We start from the raw sequence: 17,394 nt of genomic DNA, 5'->3' as shown, positions 1-17,394 counted from the left end.
TCTCCTCTGTTCGCATATATAGGACCATGCATCCGTGGGTGGTTGACTCCAAACCAGCACTGCAGTTTCAGTCTCAGGATGTAGCTTTGCTAATAGCCCGCTGCTTCTTAGCTCTGGCCCTGCTCTTCCTTCTGGTCTGCCCTTCCTTGTCCTTTTGTATTTGGCCGTTCCTTTTGTGCTTAAGATTGAAGGAGAGGCCACACTCATTAAAATTGAGCCTTTCGGTGTCATAGTGGATTAAGGGTCTGTGACCCAACCTTGAAGACCAAAGTTCAAATCCCAGCCCTCATATAAAAGCTGGGTATTGGGGCCTGTGTAGCAGTAATCTGGCACTGGGAAGCAAAGACAACTGGAGCCATGGGCTCCCTGGCAGCCTTCTAGCCAAATGTTTGAGCTCCCACTGCAATGAGAGATAATATATCTCAAAGATAAGATGGAGAAAAACAGAAGTCAACTTGTGGCTTCTGCACTTGCACTGTGTACACCTGCATACACGTACACACACACACACTCACATGCACACTCACACATTCTCTCGCATGCACATTCACACATACACACACATGCATTCCAAAAAATAAAAGTAAGTTTTCAAGCCAATATAATTGCCTTGAGTAAGACCTTGAGGGGCCAGATCGAAATCAAATGTTCAAATTTTAGTTTAACTTCCAGACTCACAGTCTAGAATGGTGGTGTTAATTTACAGTGGCTATAGACTGCAAAACAGCTATATATCTGGAAGCAAGCAGCCCCACTAATTAGAAAATCAGCAATAAATAAGTATGTTGCATAAATTGTGAAATGCAATATGATCCTTTGCTTTTAAGTTAGAAATGAGAGTAGATGTCAAATTGTTGTCAAACTATTATTTTCTGAAGGCATCAAAAATAACCATGTGTTAAGGAAGGCTAGAGACGAAGCTCAGTGAGCAGAATGCCTGCCCAGCATGCAAGAGCCCTGAGCTCCATCCCTGCACGAACAAAACCGAGCAGAGTGGGGCGTGTCTGTCATCCCAGCACAGGGGAGTAGAAACAGGAGGAGACAAAACTCAGGGCTATCCTCGGCTGTGTAGTAAGCACAAAGGCCAGGTGGGCAACCTGAGACTGTCTCAAAGGAGAGAGGGAAAATGAATATGGCAAAGAAAAAGCTCCAGAGCTCTGAAGCCCAGGCCTAACTCCAGCTCTTACACACACACACATACACACACACCCAACACCTTCATAGGGAGCTTGGTGGAATCCACGCCTCCTAGAAAAGCAGAGCACGGTGCTTATAACTAAGTCAGCCATCTGCCTCCTTAGCAGTGAGGCAGGCACACTGACAGCAGCCAGCTTATTTGTACCCAGACACAGTGTGCCTCCTCAGAACACACAGGTCAGCCTCTCACAGCCACAGAAGCACATTCCTGCCTCTATACATTTAATTTCTTTCAGTGTTGCCTTGCAAAGCACAGCAAATCAATAACAGAATAGCTAAGTATCACAAGTTCCTTGTGTCGTGCTTTAGAAAATACTGCTCAAGGCTAACAGTGGATTCTGTTGATTTTTATTTGCTGCTGGGCTATAAAATGATCTGAACTTTCAACCAGTTTACTTCATCCTTTTTTGGGGGAGGGGGGGACAGACTTTTGGGAGGGCGGGGAAAGGAGTGTAGTTTCAAATGGAAAATATGACATATTTTTTTCTTTCTTTTCAAAGTCTTACTATATAGCCCTGGCTGTCCTGGAACTCACTATGTAGACCAGGTTAGCCTGAAACTCTGAAGAGCTCTAACTGCCTCTGCCTCCCCAGTGCTGTGATTATAAGTGTGTACCACTGGACCCAGAAACTGACGACGATGATGATGGTGATGATGATGGTGATGATGATGATGATGGTGGTGGTGGTGATGATGGTGATGATGATGATGGTGATGATGATGGTGGTGATGATGATGGTGGTGATGATGATGATGGTGGTGGTGAGGATGATGATGATGTGGTGGTGGTGGTGGTGGTGGTGGTTTGGTTTAATTTGGTTTTGAGTTTTCATTTTTTGAGACAGAGTTTCTCTGTGTAGCCTTGGCTTTTCTGGACTCACTTCGTAAACCAGGCTGGCCTCGAACTCACAGCGCTCCACCTGCCCCTGCTTCCCAAGTGCTGACTGTTTTTAATCTTTTGTATTACATGCAAGGTCTGATGTGTTGTGCCTTTCTTGTTATTTTTTTTTTTTAAGGTTTATTTTGTTCTTGTTAGTTATGTTCATGTAGGGAGGCATTTACACCTGAGTGCAGGGCCCAAGAAGGCCAGAGGAATTGGCTCTCCCTGGAGCAGTGAGCCACCTGGGAACCCACATCAAGCTCTTAACCACTGAGCTGTCTCCTCAGCCTCTGTTACTCTCCTTGTAATATTCCAAAGGGGCTACCCCAGCCCACCCTCCAGACACACAGCCCCATGTGAGGCTCCCAAAGCCCTGTGGCACCATAGTGACAGACAGTAAAAGGACAATCAAATCTTGTCCGGTTTTATTTCTGTCTTTGTAGCCTGTTTACAATTGGCTTCTTTCATGTGACGAAACTGGAAAGGCTGTTAGGAAGGTGGGGTTTAAGCAGATAGCAACCCCTGCTTAATTGGACACTTCTAGAAGTAAGACAGTAGCTTTGAAAGTTCAGAATGTGATTCTAGGGCTAGAAACCCACACATGATCAAGGTCTGGGAGGTGCTTCCATCAGTGTGTAGGACACCTTGCCCATCACCTCCACCCTCAGCTTACATGCCTACCATTGCCTCACAGCCATACTCGTATAATTTCTCTCCTGTCTGTCTGTCTGTCTGTCTGTCTGTCTGTTTCCCTCTTTCTCTCCCCCTCCTCTCTCTACCTCCCTTCGCTTTCATCTTTGCTTCCTCCAACATTCATGCATGACATTAGACAAAGGGGCATGAGACAGGGATTGGCTGTGTAGCCCAGGCTGGTGGCTGTCACCTTCACTTCTGTCTCTTGTATGCTGAGGTCAGCACCCACCCCACCCCAACTCATAATGTCGTTTATACATGGCCTGCTGGTGCTACTCCACTTGAGCAGGCTTTGTGGTTCTGCCTTTTTTTTTTTTTTTTTTTTTTTTCAAGCCCTGATATTTGTGTCCCTCTACCAGTCTCTCATATCCTTGCTAGTGTTTTGGAAAAGCTGCTATTTTATCACAGTGCCCAACTGTCTAGCATCTTGTCTCGTCTTTCATAGTCTTACTGTCATCATTGTGCTGTTTCCCAGGGTTTCCTTTTTAATCCTTCATAACTCGAGTATTGTTTTAGTCACATCACGCACTGTCAGTCAGCTCTTGGGGTCTCTTGAAGTGCTGGGGCTATCATAACATTAGGGTTGTAACACAGCCCCTAAAGCATGCTGGGAAATGTCATAGCACTGAGCTCCACCTCTGGCTGCTCATCATCATCCATGTTGAGTGCAGACTAAACACCATGTTGTTGGGGTATGTTGTTTTAAACAAAATCTTATTCGTTCAATTTTGCCAATGAAGACAAATGCTGAGGTGAAAGCCTGCTAGCTCAGAGAGGCAGAGAAAGCACCGGCTGACCTTCCTCCTCAGCTGACATCCCAGAATAAAAAAAGGCAGTTCTCCCCCTTCACGCCATCTCAAAAACCCCCAAACTGAATGTCCCTCCCTTCTACTTCCTGTGAGTCTCCCTATCCATCCTTCTGACTTCCTCTTACTCTCTCTGGTTTTTTTTCTCCTGTGTTCACTTCCTGTCAACTGGTTGCTTGCTCCGCTTCTTGACCTAGGGTTGATTTTATTTAATCCTGTTTTGGGTTAAAGGTGTGTGCTAGGGCTGAGCCACACAACAACTAGAAACAGGTTTTTCCAGTAAACAACATGATCTTGGGGTTCAGAGTGTGATCAAATACCTTGCAACAGGGGTGTAGGCCCAGTTTGGTTTGGTTTGGTTTGGTTTGGTGGTACTGGAGGATTTTGTATATGCTAGGCAAATGCTCTCCCACTAATCCCAGCCCATGCCATGTAATTTTAAGTACATATTCCAAAAATAAGAAATACTTCAAAATTCTTTTTTGTTTGTTTGCTTTTTATTTTTTATGTGCATTGTTGTTCTGCCTGTATGTATATCTGTGTGGTGGTGTCAGATTCCGGAGTTTGACAGTTGTGAGCTGCCATGTAGGTGCTAAGAATTGAACCCAGGTCCTCTGGAAGAGCACTGACTGCTCTTAACCTCTGAACCATCATTTTGTATGGGTGGTTTTTTTTTCAAGATTTATTATTTATATAGTATTCTGCCTGCACACCAGAAGAGGTCACCAGACATCATTATGGATGGTTGTGAGCCACCATGTGTTGCTGGGAATTGAACTCGGGACCTTTGGAAGACTAGACAATGCTCTTAACCTCTGAGCTATCTCTCCAGCCCTTTGTGACCTGTCACATGGGTTCAGGTATAGTTTTCTGTGGCATTACACCTGTGCTCTGGGCCCAGTCACTCTGAGAGCCAGAGACATCAGCAAGCAGATGACGTCACTCCCTCCTGCTCTGAGGCCGGCCTTTTGTGCAGGCAAGTGCCATGCCTTCCATTCCATCCCACACTAAGAAGAAAGGGTGGTGTAATCCCAGGGGTGGGCTCTGGAAGACAAGCCAGAGCCTTGTGTCCTCATCTATAAAATGGGGTGATATTAGTGCACAGTGGAGCTGCTGGGTAAAGGGTGAGTAGTTGGCAGTGCCTGGCACACGCAGATCTCAGCGAGGAGGAAGCAATTACACTTTTACCCACACTGAGGTCAGTGCGTCACTGCTTGCATTCTTTAAACAAAAACGACAAAAGTGACTGTGCCCTACCAGCAGGCAGACAGCATGGAGGAAGAGTGGCCTGGTCTTAAACCACCGCTGCCCTCTCCTTGCAGTTTCTGCAGCTTTGCTAGGAGGAGAGGTCAGGTTGGCTGTGGACAGATGCAGACCAGCCAGTGCCAGAAGACATATTGTTTTCCCATTTGACAAGCGCTGTGCTGAGTCCTGTGGAACCAGACATCATAGCAGGCCCTGCAGTTGAAGTTCAGTTCAAATACGTAGAGTTCCTTCCCAACATTACACAGAAAAAAAGGGCACCCCAAAGGGCAAATTCCTCTATGGCACGAAACTCAGAGCCCAACTAATGGCAGACGGGGAGCTATCACTGAACACGAGACTGGGCGACCAGCTGCTGGGTCTCAGGTAGAACCTGCCCTTCATGGCAGGTGGGCTTGGAGCCCCAGTCCTGCCACACAGCAGCCACACCTGTGTCTTTCAAAGACCCCTCGGCAGGGCCTGCTGTCTCCTGCAGGAAAACATCTTATTGCAGTAGGGCTAAGTGAGCAAGAAGCAGGGCCATCAGCTGAGACCAGGACATCAGAGAGCAGGAGCAGGCTGGGGCTGGAGGGGGGGCGGGTCGTCAGGGCATGTCAGATGACACAGCTCTGTTGTCACCAGTACCCTCCTCCTCCTCCTCCTCCTCCTCCTCCTCTTCCCTCTCCTCTTTAGAGGTTGTCTGTACCAGACGATGCTCGCTTTTTGGCTGTTGTTAGCCCATCTTGCTCACTCCACTGCCCCACTTTGGGAGACATCCTACCTTTTCAGGCCCCAATCTTTTGCCTTCATTACATCTTTATCCTCTGGGATGAAGCATGTGTTGCAGAAGTCTTAAGACCCTGCCAGTTGGGTTGTTGCATTTGGCCCTGTGAGAGAAGAGGAAATGAAAGCTCCCACTGCCGGTGAGGAAGGCAGCAAGAAGCTGTACAGCTTCTGCCAAGCTCTGCAGACAGGGCTGCTGGCACGCTTTGTGCATGTCTCTCTCTCCTGCAAGTCACCCTCTTATCTGCCTCGCAGACACCTGCCTGAAAGCAGTAGGCAGCGACTGGAAACAAATCTGTTGTCAAAGTCTTTCTTGTGAGATAATACAAGCACCAAGGGGAGGGTATGCCTCATCAGTGGTACACGAGATGGAAGTCAGCCGGCAGGCAAGGGGCAGGAGAGGGCAGGTGCATCCACAGAACCAGGAGGCCAGCAACCTGGTGGCCCCTCCACTTCCCAACTATTGCAGGGTACTGGGCAGTGCTGCCCATTGTGCAGCCATCAGCCCTTCCTAGACTGAGGAGGGATGCCTCCACTCCCCTGCTCAGTTCCACCCTACCTGTTCCCAGACAGATGACAACTCTGATGGAGCATATGGCCCCATGACACTGTTACCCTGGGCTTAGGGGAGGGGCCCATCCTCCTGAGCACAGCTTCTGTTTTTGATCTTTAGAAGGGCACAAGGTCACCTCCCTAGTCCAGAAAAGGACAAACGCGGGAATTCAGGAAGAGTGTTCCCTGTCTGTGCAGCCATCGTGAAAGCTAGCAGCAGCTGAGCAGGTGCACGCAAGAAAACATACAGAAGCCAAAAAGGAATGCCTCTTGTCTCAGCCCCGCCCCACCCCCAGCCTGCCTTCAATACCCCTTCCTTGCAGTCCTACGCTCATGTCTGGAACCCCCAGAGTTCCATGAGGAATAATAGAGTACCCAGGCAGGCTTTAGGCGTAGCCCTAAGCTCCCAGAGAGAGTTTTCTTACCCTAATCAGGCAAGCAGAAGAGGCCTGGGTAGTGTTCCTTCTCCTCCCCAAGCTCCACCTGGTCCTGGTAGGTGCTGGAGTCAGGACACAGTAAACCTGCACCCTCCTACCCATTGGGTGTGATGAGGTTATCGCTGGGCCCTGAGGTGCTGAGAGCACAGTCCCATGGCCTGGCTGTTTGCCAGGGCCACAGGTCACAGCCAGGTATACTGGGAAAGTAGCTACAACCCTGTGAGAAGCAGGAACTTGGGGGTGAACATCTGGTATCCTTCATCTCCCCATCCACTCTGCTCACCGCTGTGAATCCCCAGGTTTTCATGGAGGCTACAAAGTTCCTGCTGAAAGGGAGCTACTTGGTGACTGGAGTAACACTTCCCAGTCTCTTTCCTGGTGTGGCTCTGAAAGCCCTGTGGCTTGTCCTGGATTGCTTCAGGCCTTCCCTGGAAGCCCCACCCCTGGACACCCTGATATTGGGAGTGTTGGCCTTAGTGCTTCAGAATAGAGGGAGTAGTGCTGGGTAAATATAACCTGTCCTGGCTGTGGGCTCAAGTAGGCTAGAGCCAGAGATGGACCCCTCTGAAGCCCAGCCCTTTGCCCTGACCTGCCACACCCCTCATCACGCCTCTAGCCAGCCACCTCCTCCTCCTGGAGCCTGGCTGTCTTTGGTTTGCAGACTATGACTCACAGAGGAGCAGGAGACAAAGGAGGAAACTAACAGGGATTGACAACACCTCTGACAAGATAATCCTTTGCTCTCTGGGCAGCAACTGGACCGGAAAGCTGGCTGCCCAGGGCCAGGCCTTGGCCTCGTAGCTACGGCTTGAAACTGAGCTGGGAAAGGACCAGGCAGAACACGGAGTTAAAACAAGCCAAGCTGTGCCTTCCCAGAGAAGGTCCAGAAAAGCAGATCACAGCCAACCTCCGACCTCAGCTACCTCAGCAGGGAAATAGGGCTGAGCCCGCCTTTCTTTTTAGAACAAAACTTATGTGTGAGTTTGTGCAGGCATGCGTGAGTGCGTGTGTGCATGTGTGGATCACAGGACAACTTTCCAGAGTCATTTCTCTGCTAACACTGTGCGAGTCCCAGAAATCAAACACAGGTCACCCAGCTTGTCACCAAGCAGCTACCTGCTGCAACATCTCAAAGACCCTGACGCAGGGTTACTGACAAAAGAAATCAGGTCCAGACTAGAAAGCACCTTGGAATACATCCTGAGATGCCTAACCATCTTTTTGTTTGCTCTGTTTTTCTTTCTTTTGCTTGGTTTTTTTTTGTTTGTTTGTTTGTTTTGTTTTGTTGGAGGTAGGTGGGGGACTTGGGGGTGTTTTGGTTTTTGTTTGGTTTGGCTTTTTTTGAGACAGGGTTTTTCTCTGTGCATATTCTGGCTGCCCTGCAACTCACTTTGTAGACCAGGCTGTCCTTGAACTCACAGAGATCTGCCTGCCTCTGCCTCCCGAGTGCTGGGATCAAAGGTGTGCGCCACCAACGTCAGGCAGCTGTCTGTCTTTTCCTAGCAAGGCCTTAAGTAGCTTAGGCTAGCTATGAATAACCTTGAACTTCTGATCCTACCTCTGCCTCTAGAATGCTGGGGTTACAGCCATACATCCGCACACCTAGTTTATATGGTGCCAGGGATCAAACCCAGGGCTTTGCACAAGCTAGGCAAGTACTCTGCCAACTCAGCTACATCCTCCATTCCGGGCACCTAGCCTGAGGACTGCTGTCATACCTACTGCTCTTCCCCACAGGGTCACCCGTTCATCATGCAGTTCAATGACGGAAACTCCACCGTGGTGTCCATGTGGGTATGCAGAGCACTAGAGGAAAGACGGAGCCAGCAGGGTCCCCCGTGAGACCTCAGCAGGACCAGTCACCAAAAACACAAGCTGTGACACCCTCTCCACCTGCTGCCTGATTGCGAAGAGCTACACTGGGCCCAGCCTGTTTTCACCTCCAACCTGACCTAGGGAGCCCTCCAGAGATCCAGCCTCTGATGAGCCCTTCACCCCTGGTGGTGGGGCCAAATATGGCAGGTGGAAATGGTGCAGAGGGTGTGGGGGGAGGGTGATGGGGTCATAAGAACGGAACCTCCTCTGGCCCACCCCTCGTGTTTCCCGCCTCTTCACTGTAAAGGACAGGCCCTGTCTGCAGCACTGATGGGAATAAAGTATTACTGCTTTGGATTGTGTTTGGTCGACAAGCCTGTTGTGCACATCCCCAGTTAGCAGGGATGCCTGCAAGATCCTGTGCATTTCCTGTAGCTCAGTGTTGAGGCCCATGTCCCAGCTCAGTTGTCACACGAGAAACCAGGCCTCGGAGGTGCCTGCACCAAGCCCCAAAGTAAGATGTACTGAGGCCAGGTCCAGACTCCAAATCCCAGATCTCCATGTGTGCTCTCCTGGACTGGAGCTGGCTACAGGCCTAGCAGCAAACCAGCACTAACCCTGCTGTGGCCTGGGCAGCTGAGGAGGAAACAGGAGACCAGGAATTCAGAGACCTTCAAAACCCTGCCCCCCACCCCAACACACACACACAAACATACACTCACCAAACCCCACCACCACCACCACCACCACCACCACCAGCAGCAGCAGCAGCAGCAGCGCCTCTGTCACAAGCTGCCTCTCACTACCTGTGGTCCTGCCCACCACTCTTCTCTCACGGCCACCTAGAGGAAGGAAGTATGGCTCTCCCCCTTTTGCAGGGGATGAAGGGAAGCACTGAGGGGCCAGTTTCCACCTGGTCTGAGAAACACCTCAGCATGCCCAAATGCCAAGTCCCATGCCCATCCAGGGCCCCTTTGCACTGCTGAGTCATTCTGCGCCTTCCCAGTGCCCGAGGAACCTTGGCTTGTCTCTCCTGCCTCGCTCCTCCTTGGCTTTATCACCTCCACGTCTGTGGGCTTTTCCTCTGCTTTTGCTAGTACCGAGGATGGAGCCCAGGCCCGTGCAGCTGCTCAGCAAATCTCCCACTAACAACTACAGCTGCATCCCTGCCCGGCTCCAATCCCACCTCCCCACACACACAGAGCAGCTAGAGGAGCCAGCCTATTAGAGCACCGTGCATAGTCGACCCTGACTCCCAACGCCTCCCACGCCATGGAGAACTAGCCGAAGGGCAGGTACCCAGCACAGCATTCTAGAGGTAGACGCAGGGGGATCAGCCTGGGCTACATGAGACTGTATCTGGAAAAAACCAACAAAACTAGGGAGAGGACTCAGTGAACAAAGTGCTTGCCTCCCAAGCAGGAAGACCAGAGTATGGATCCCCAGAACTCATATACAAGAAAGGCAGGTATGGCAGCCTGTAATCCCAAGCCTAGGAAGACAGGATCTCCTGGGCAAGCTGGTTGGCTACACTGGCCTAATTGGTGGACTCCAAGATCATCAAGAGATCCTGCTTTGGTAAATAGAGTGGGGTGCTAGCAGAGAAGACACCTGATGTCAACTTCTAGCCTCCAAATGCATGCACACACATGCATGCAAGCCTACATGCACATTTGCCCACATACATGTGAATGAGCATATGTGCATCACAGGGAATGTACGCCAGTAAAGGAGGGTGGGCGGGAGGACAAGGCACAGATCTACCAATGCCTTTGCAACCCTGTAAGATTACGACTGACTCCAATTCCTATTGCCTCCAGTACTGTGTCTGCTGCAGTCAACCCAGGGCCAAAGCAAAAGCTACCAAGTGTTTATACTCCCTCCATTATATGGAGCTGAGCTGGGTGGCTGCTGCCTGCTCAGAGACTACATCTCCCAGGATTCCTTCCCGCTACCCCCGTTGAATGGGGGCCATGTGATTAGATCTTCTCAATAAAATAAAGATGGCCAAGAAACTTTAGATTAAGACTCTAGCCGTCTCCATCCTCCTGATACTGGAGGTGGGAAGGTAAAGACTGGTAGAAGGATCCTGAACCTCAAGTTGACCTCATGGGGGGCGGGGGCCAAGCCTGCAATGGGCTGTTAAAATGAGCTGGGGCTGTTCAGCTGCTTGGGCTTTCATGGTTCTAAGCAGTATGATGCCTACTCTTGCTGAGCTTTGTCCAGCGTGCCTGGTGCGCTCGCTCTCTCTCTCTCTCTCTCTCTCTCTCTCTCTCTCTCTCTCTCTCTCTCTCTCTCTCTCTCTCTCTCTCACACGCACGCGCGCGCGCGCACACACACATGCACACCATTGTCTACATGACCCATTGCACCTTGCAGATCGTCACTCAAATGGCTTCCCAGAAGATCTATGACCTAAACCACCGAAACCACACAGCCTCCCAGGATGCAGTGAGAGTAGGATCAAGCAGGACACCCGGTGTCCACCTCTGTCCACGGTCCACGTGGCCCAGACCGCAGCAGTATTTATCTCCTTGAGCTGCCCCCGTAGCCCAGGGCCTGATGCAGTCATAGAATTTTTTGAGACTCAGCCATAAGAACCGTGCACCCTAGACCAGCACTCAGGGCAAGGTCTGTGAGCAGTGTGTGAGGGTGGGCTTTCCTGACAGGAGGGGCTCTGTAAGAAGGGCATCCTGACCCTGGCCACCCCCAAACCTGAGCCAGCTACCAACCAGGCTTAAGGCTCATCCCTGTTCTTTGAAGATGCATCAGCAACCATTTGTCCCCAATCCCAGTTCAGCAGAGGTGGGGCGGGGGGGGGCCCCGCAGTGAGATGAAGGTCTGTATAGTCCAATTGGCCTCCAAACCACTATGTAGCTAACCATGACCTTGAACTTCTGGCACTCCAGCCTCCACGCGGGAGATCCATCCAGAATGTTGAGAAGTACACAGATGGACCACCACACCCATTTTTTTCTATAGTGCTGGGAATCAAACCGAGACCCTCGGGCATGTAAACACTCTGCAAAATGAGCTATGACCCAGTCTTCCAACTCAGAAAAGGAGTAGGGCATGAGAGCTGTCCTCCTAAGCCAGCTTGTGTTCTAATTTATTACCAACCTGCTTCGTCTCCTCCACAAGCCCTGAGATACATGGTGGTGTTATTCTTCTGCCCATTTCACAGGCGGAGAAGCAGAATCCTGAAGGCAGAATGACTTGCCCAACGTCGCTCAATGAGTAAGTAGAAAATGACTGTTTGGCACCCAGAGCCCCCCTCTTCTCCCAGATTCCAAACCGAGCTCCAGAGCATGTACCCCACTCCAGCACAAAGGCCCCTAAACTCTGACATGCAAACACAGTGAGCTCTTAGGTGTGGAGCCTAGGATCTACTCTTTGACCAGCTCTGAGAATGCTTTGTGGGGTGCCTTCCGTGGCACTGTGAGCTGCTTTGGGTAGAACTGCTGAGCCAGACCTGGGGAACAGCCTCAGACAGACTCCCTGGACCTCAGTTTCTCTCACTGTGGCTGTGAAGTGACTGGGCCCTTGAGTCTTGGCTGTCCTCTCAGGCCTCCTGAACAACTTCTTATGGCTTGAACCGTGGTCCCCCTGTGTGTAGGCTATGACCTTTTCCAAACCTACTTTATTTGGGGTTCTTTAATGTTTATATCTCCCTTCCAACCCACCTACTCTAGATAGGACAGAAAAGAGGTTCATGGGAACAGGAGAAGTAGACCTTTTTGGACTCAGTTCGTGGGAGCGATTCCCCTAGCGTAGTTGGTAGGATTTCAGCAGACCAGCAATTCCACCAAAGTTGCTGCTGGAACCTGGAACAGCAGCCAGAACCCAGAGCCCCAAAGCGTTCTCTGGAGCAGTTCTCTCTAGGAGCGTCTCGAAGTGGAGCAATGAACAGCCAAACAATACCAAGACCCAAAAAGCCCCTGCCCCTGTTTTGGATACACACACACACACACACAGACACACATACATATTTCCTCTCAGATCTGTACTAAAAGATGTGCTTCAGCTGGCAAAAACCAAGCCCCCACACACAAGATAGTTCATCTTCTAGTGGATAAATATCACCTGCTCTCTCAGAAGTCCACTCCCCATCCCACACTTGGGATCAAAACAAAAACATGGGTGCATCCAGTACACCTGTGAGCATCTACAGCCCAGAATAATAAGCACCCACCTACACGCACCCATACACACACACACACACACATGCCTGCACCAACCCATCCATACACACACATGCTTGCAGGAACCCATACACACACACACACACACACACACACACACACACACACACACACACTTGCACCAAGCCATCCATACACACACATGCCTGCACCAACCCATCCATACACACACATGCCTGCACAAATCCATACACACACACAAACACACATGCCTGCATGCACCCATACACACACACACACACACACACACACACACACACACACGCACTTGCACCAAGCCATCCATACACACACATGCCTGCACCAAGCCATCCATACACACACATGCTTACAGGAACCCATACACACACACACACACACACACACACACACACACACACACACACGCACTTGCACCAAGCCATCCATACACACACATGCCTGCACCAACCCATCCATACACACACATGCTTGCAGGAACCCATACACACACACACACACACACACACACACACACACACACACACTTGCACCAAGCCATCCATACACACACATGCCTGCACAAATCCATACACACACACAAACACACATGCCTGCATGCACCCATACACACACACACACACACACACACACACACACACACACACACACACACACCTCTGCATGCACCCATCCACACGTACACATGCAGCTCTGTTCACGGTTTTATGGCTCGCAGGGCCCTGGACCCCAGAGTCCATGACCCTATGCTTGGGTGCAGCCCCAATCATACAAGCTGGAGTGGGAAAGAAGGTCAGAGAAGGAGGCTATGGGGAAGGAGAGAGGGGACCCTGTCCCAAGGTCCAAGTAATGAGAACAGGAACCCTGTATGCTCACAGCAGCTCACACAGAGTTCTGATTTCATTCTTGGGGTCAAGTGGACCCCTGAGACTGGTCCTGAACAAAGCCCACATTGAGGGGATCAGAGGTTTTCATTTCATGCAGCTGGAGTGTTCCACCAAAAGGTGTGGCGAGACAGAGGCCAGGGGCAGGGCCAGGCTCTGTGACCTAGGACGATAGCTATGGAGGTAGGATAAAGAGGTCTGGGAGGAAGGAGGCAGCAGAGAGGCCTGGTGAGTAGGAGCGGCCACCATCTCGGGATGCAGGCTCGTAAGTCTTGTCCTTGTGGGTGGGCTATGGGACAAGGCCAGTGGCCTCCATGGCAATACTGGGTTGCAGAGTGGCACTAGCTTTATCAGCCTCTGCCTTGACAAATATACTAGAGAGAAGCTTGCAAACCAGCAGGCTGGCAGGAAAAGGTGGGGACTGGCAGGGGATGAGGCCACTTGGGGAGGCCAGGGGAGGCCTGGACTATCAGGAGCCACAGAAGGCACTGACAATGTGGGACAGGGAAACCAGCAGAGCCAAGCCTCATAATGACAAATTTTTTGCTGAACAACCACAAATATTCGCTGTGACTTTGGACATAGTCTGGAAAAGACTTTGTTTCCTCCCGTGGCGGGATCATTTGTCTTGTTTTGAAGCCCCGAGATTGCAAGCAGGAACTTACAGACTAAAGTTTGTCTTAATTGCAGTGGTGTCACCACCTCTCTGGCAGATAACAGCACAATGAACGAGTCGATGGGGCTGAGCCCTCCAGGTCCTTCTTCTAAAGTGAGACAAATGTCCCTGCTTTGAGCCCAACAGTCCATCGGCAGCTCTGTCATTTATTTATCTCCCTAACAGCTTGCATTAACTTGCAGGGGATAAAAAGTCTCTCCTGCCCGCAGACTTAGTTAAAGGCAGCCAGCCTCACTGTGTTGCTCGGCCCTCCCAGGAATTCATTCTATCTTCTTTTCTCCCACTTCTGGGGTTGGGTGGAGGCACAGGGGGCAGTGAGAGCAATGCCCCACATATGGGAAAGGGAGGGGGGGAGTGAAACCATTCTGAGAAAGAGGGGCTGGGGAGATGTTCAGAGAGCACAAGGACCTGAGCTAGGGTCCCAGCACCCAGCCAAGTGTGGCTGTCCCCCCAGCACCGCGGGGACATGAGGATCATTACAACTTGCTGGTCAGCAAGTCTGCCTGGCTGGGGAATGGCGAATCCCAGATTCAGTGAGAGATCTTTCTTGAAGGAATAAGTAGATCCAATGTCCTCTTGTCTCTACATACATGCATAAGAACATGTCACCTGCACAGACATATGCACACACAAGCATTGCCAACACATGCACTATACACACAAAGAAAGGTTCTGAGGGAGGAGAAATCCCATTGGTCTTGTATCATGGGCTGAGCATGACACACCACCTTCAGCCTGGTCAGATTCGGTCCTTTGGGCTCCCCTGAAAGGTCCTGGCATGGCACACCCCTACCTCTCTGTTTCCATCGCAAAACTAATGCTGTGCTCCCTGACTGTACCAAGCCCTTGCCTGAGCTGGGAGCTCCCTGGGTTGCCTTCCGTGCCTTCATCCACCAATGCCTGCTGTGGCGCAGTTCCTCTGGGAAGGCCTTAGCCACCCAGCCTGGCCTGTCGCACATGTAGGCAGAGGAGCCCCACCCCGCTTCCCCCACTTCCATCATGTCTTGTGCTTAGCTGCTTCCTCACTGGCTGGGGAGGGTCACTAAGTGGAGAAACTGAGGTCAGATGTACATGAGCAACGCAGTGAGAGCTACGGACCATTTCTGCCCCTCCCCTGAGGGCTCCCCAGAGGCACTTTATGGGGGGTCGCTGGTGTGACAGCGCTGCAGCTATTCATGTCCCTAGCTACTAGTCTGCAGTCTTTAAAGGTAAGAGGCTGAACGGGTACTATTTTATAAGAAAATTGTTTTGAGGTGGGGTCCCATGTAGGCTGAGGTGGCCTCAGCTTTCCTGGAGCTTGAACTTCTGGTCGTGCTGTTTCTGGGGTTACAGGTATCACCCACCATACACAAATTCAAGCTTACATGGTACTGACCATTGAACTCAGGTCTCCGGCTCACTGGGCAAGCACTGTATCAACTGAGCTGCACCCCCACCCCCTTTACAGTTTTCACAGGGCAGAGGAGAAGCAGAGTCGATGTGAGTTTTCAGACACCCAAATGGAGTCCTCCTTTTCTGTCCCAAGGCCTCCATGTTGGGAGTGATGGAACAGAGCTCTGAAGAGGATGGACTTGGAGTCCTAGAGCCCTGGTTTCAGTCTTGCCTCTCCACTGACTTCCTGTGTGCCCCTAGGCAGAATGCCTCCCCTCTGGCCTCAATTTCCCTGTTGGTAACATGAAGTCATGATAGCCTTTGGAGGTTGGTGATGTCGTTGACAAACCATCCCTCTCACATGTTGTGACATGTGTAAATAGACTTGCAGAGAGCTAGTTTCCACACCTTCTCCTGCCAGGTGACCCTGTGCACGTGCCCATCCATATGACAGCCTCATATTTCTCATCCGCTCTAGGAGAAGGGGAGCTGCCCCAAATAAGACCTGCTGTCCCAGCAGATGCTCGGGAGCTGAGGTTATCTGAGCCTCTCTTCGCTCTTTCTCTTCCATTGAAAACCTGCTCTCCTCCCCTGTGCTGTGCTGTCTACAGCAGGGACCCCTGTGGCTGTCCCCCTGTGTTACTGTGATTGAGAAGAGCCCAAACCGAGGCCTGAGGGGAGGAAAGGCTGCTCCGTAAGAGTAAGGTGTGGCTACATTCCTGATGGCTTTCACTCCAGTCAAGGGGACTGGGCACCTCAGTCACCTCATATCAGAAACCCTTGCCCCAGCCAAGGTTGCCCAGTTGCTCACCAGAAATCCCAGCAAGGCAAATAACCACCAAACTAAGCAAAAAATTAAGCTAAAAAAATTAAGCAGATTATGCTTAATAATAAAAAGATTTGGGGAGCAGAGGCGTTATCTCTGTGACTAAACATGCTTGCCAGCAGGTCTGATGACCTGATTCAATCCCGTCTCATGATGGAAAGAGAAAACCATCTCCCACAAGTTGTCCTGTGACTTCTCCATGTGCTCCATGGTAAACAAAGATGCATGTACAGATAGATGATCGATAGATAGATAGATAGATAGATAGATAGATAGATAGATAGATAGGATGATAGATGGCAGATAGTAGATAGATAGATAAATAGAGAGAGGATAGAGAGAGATGATAAGTAGATAGATGATTGATAGATAATAGATAGATAGATAAAAATATAAAGGATTAGAATTCTGATATATGCCATAATATAGATAAACTTGAAGCCACCATGTTAAGCAAAAGAAGCCAGTCATGAAAGGGCTCCCACACTGTCTCATTGATTCCATCTGCATGGAATGTCCACCATAAACACATCTACAGAGACAGAAGACTGGAGATTGTCTTGGCCTGGAGAGTGACAGTTGAAAGGCATAAGACTTCTCTTTGGGGTGATGGAAATGCCCTAACAGAATGGTGGTGACGGCTGCACAGCACTGTGAGTGTGAAAATGTGATGAACTTTCTGCTCTTTTTATTTTTTTATTTATTTATTTTTTTTCAGAGCTGAGGACCAGACCCAGGGCTTTGCACTAGCTAGGCAAGGGCTCTACCACTGAGCTAAATCTCCAACCCCGAACTGTCTGCTCTTAATCATATATGTATGTGAATGATATATTGACTTTGCCTCCCTGGGGTCAGTGAGCCTTGCTGAGCTGATGCCAGACATTCCTCCAACTCGTGTGGCATCTGGTAGTCTGCTCAGTGTCCCAAAACCAGGACATAGAGTCCCTTGACCTGTTGCAGATAGGCAGACTGGACTCCAGTATCCAGGCATCCCTCCCAAAGTGAGTCTCAAAGAAGGGAGGGCTCAGATGGCTCAGAAACCACTTTGGGG

General features: G+C 50.4%; 1 protein-coding gene across 2 annotated transcripts in view; it reads left to right on the top strand.

The window, feature by feature from the left end:
• Map2k5 (mitogen-activated protein kinase kinase 5) overlaps positions 1–8,761 on the top strand; it is a 223,863-nt gene extending 215,102 nt beyond the window's left edge. For both annotated transcript variants that reach the window (XM_051156630.1, XM_051156629.1), the window contains one exon: positions 8,328–8,761. In XM_051156630.1, coding sequence (XP_051012587.1) covers positions 8,328–8,432 — 105 coding nt within the window. In that variant the 3' untranslated portion in view covers positions 8,433–8,761. The remainder of the gene's footprint in view (positions 1–8,327) is intronic.
• The last annotated feature ends 8,633 nt before the right edge of the window (positions 8,762–17,394 follow it).

The sequence above is a fragment of the Acomys russatus genome, chromosome 14, assembly GCF_903995435.1.
Source record: "Acomys russatus chromosome 14, mAcoRus1.1, whole genome shotgun sequence".
NCBI classification, from domain to species: Eukaryota; Metazoa; Chordata; class Mammalia; order Rodentia; family Muridae; genus Acomys; species Acomys russatus.
The sequence above is the reverse complement of the archived record's forward strand: the minus strand, read 5'-3'. Positions and strand labels throughout refer to the sequence as shown.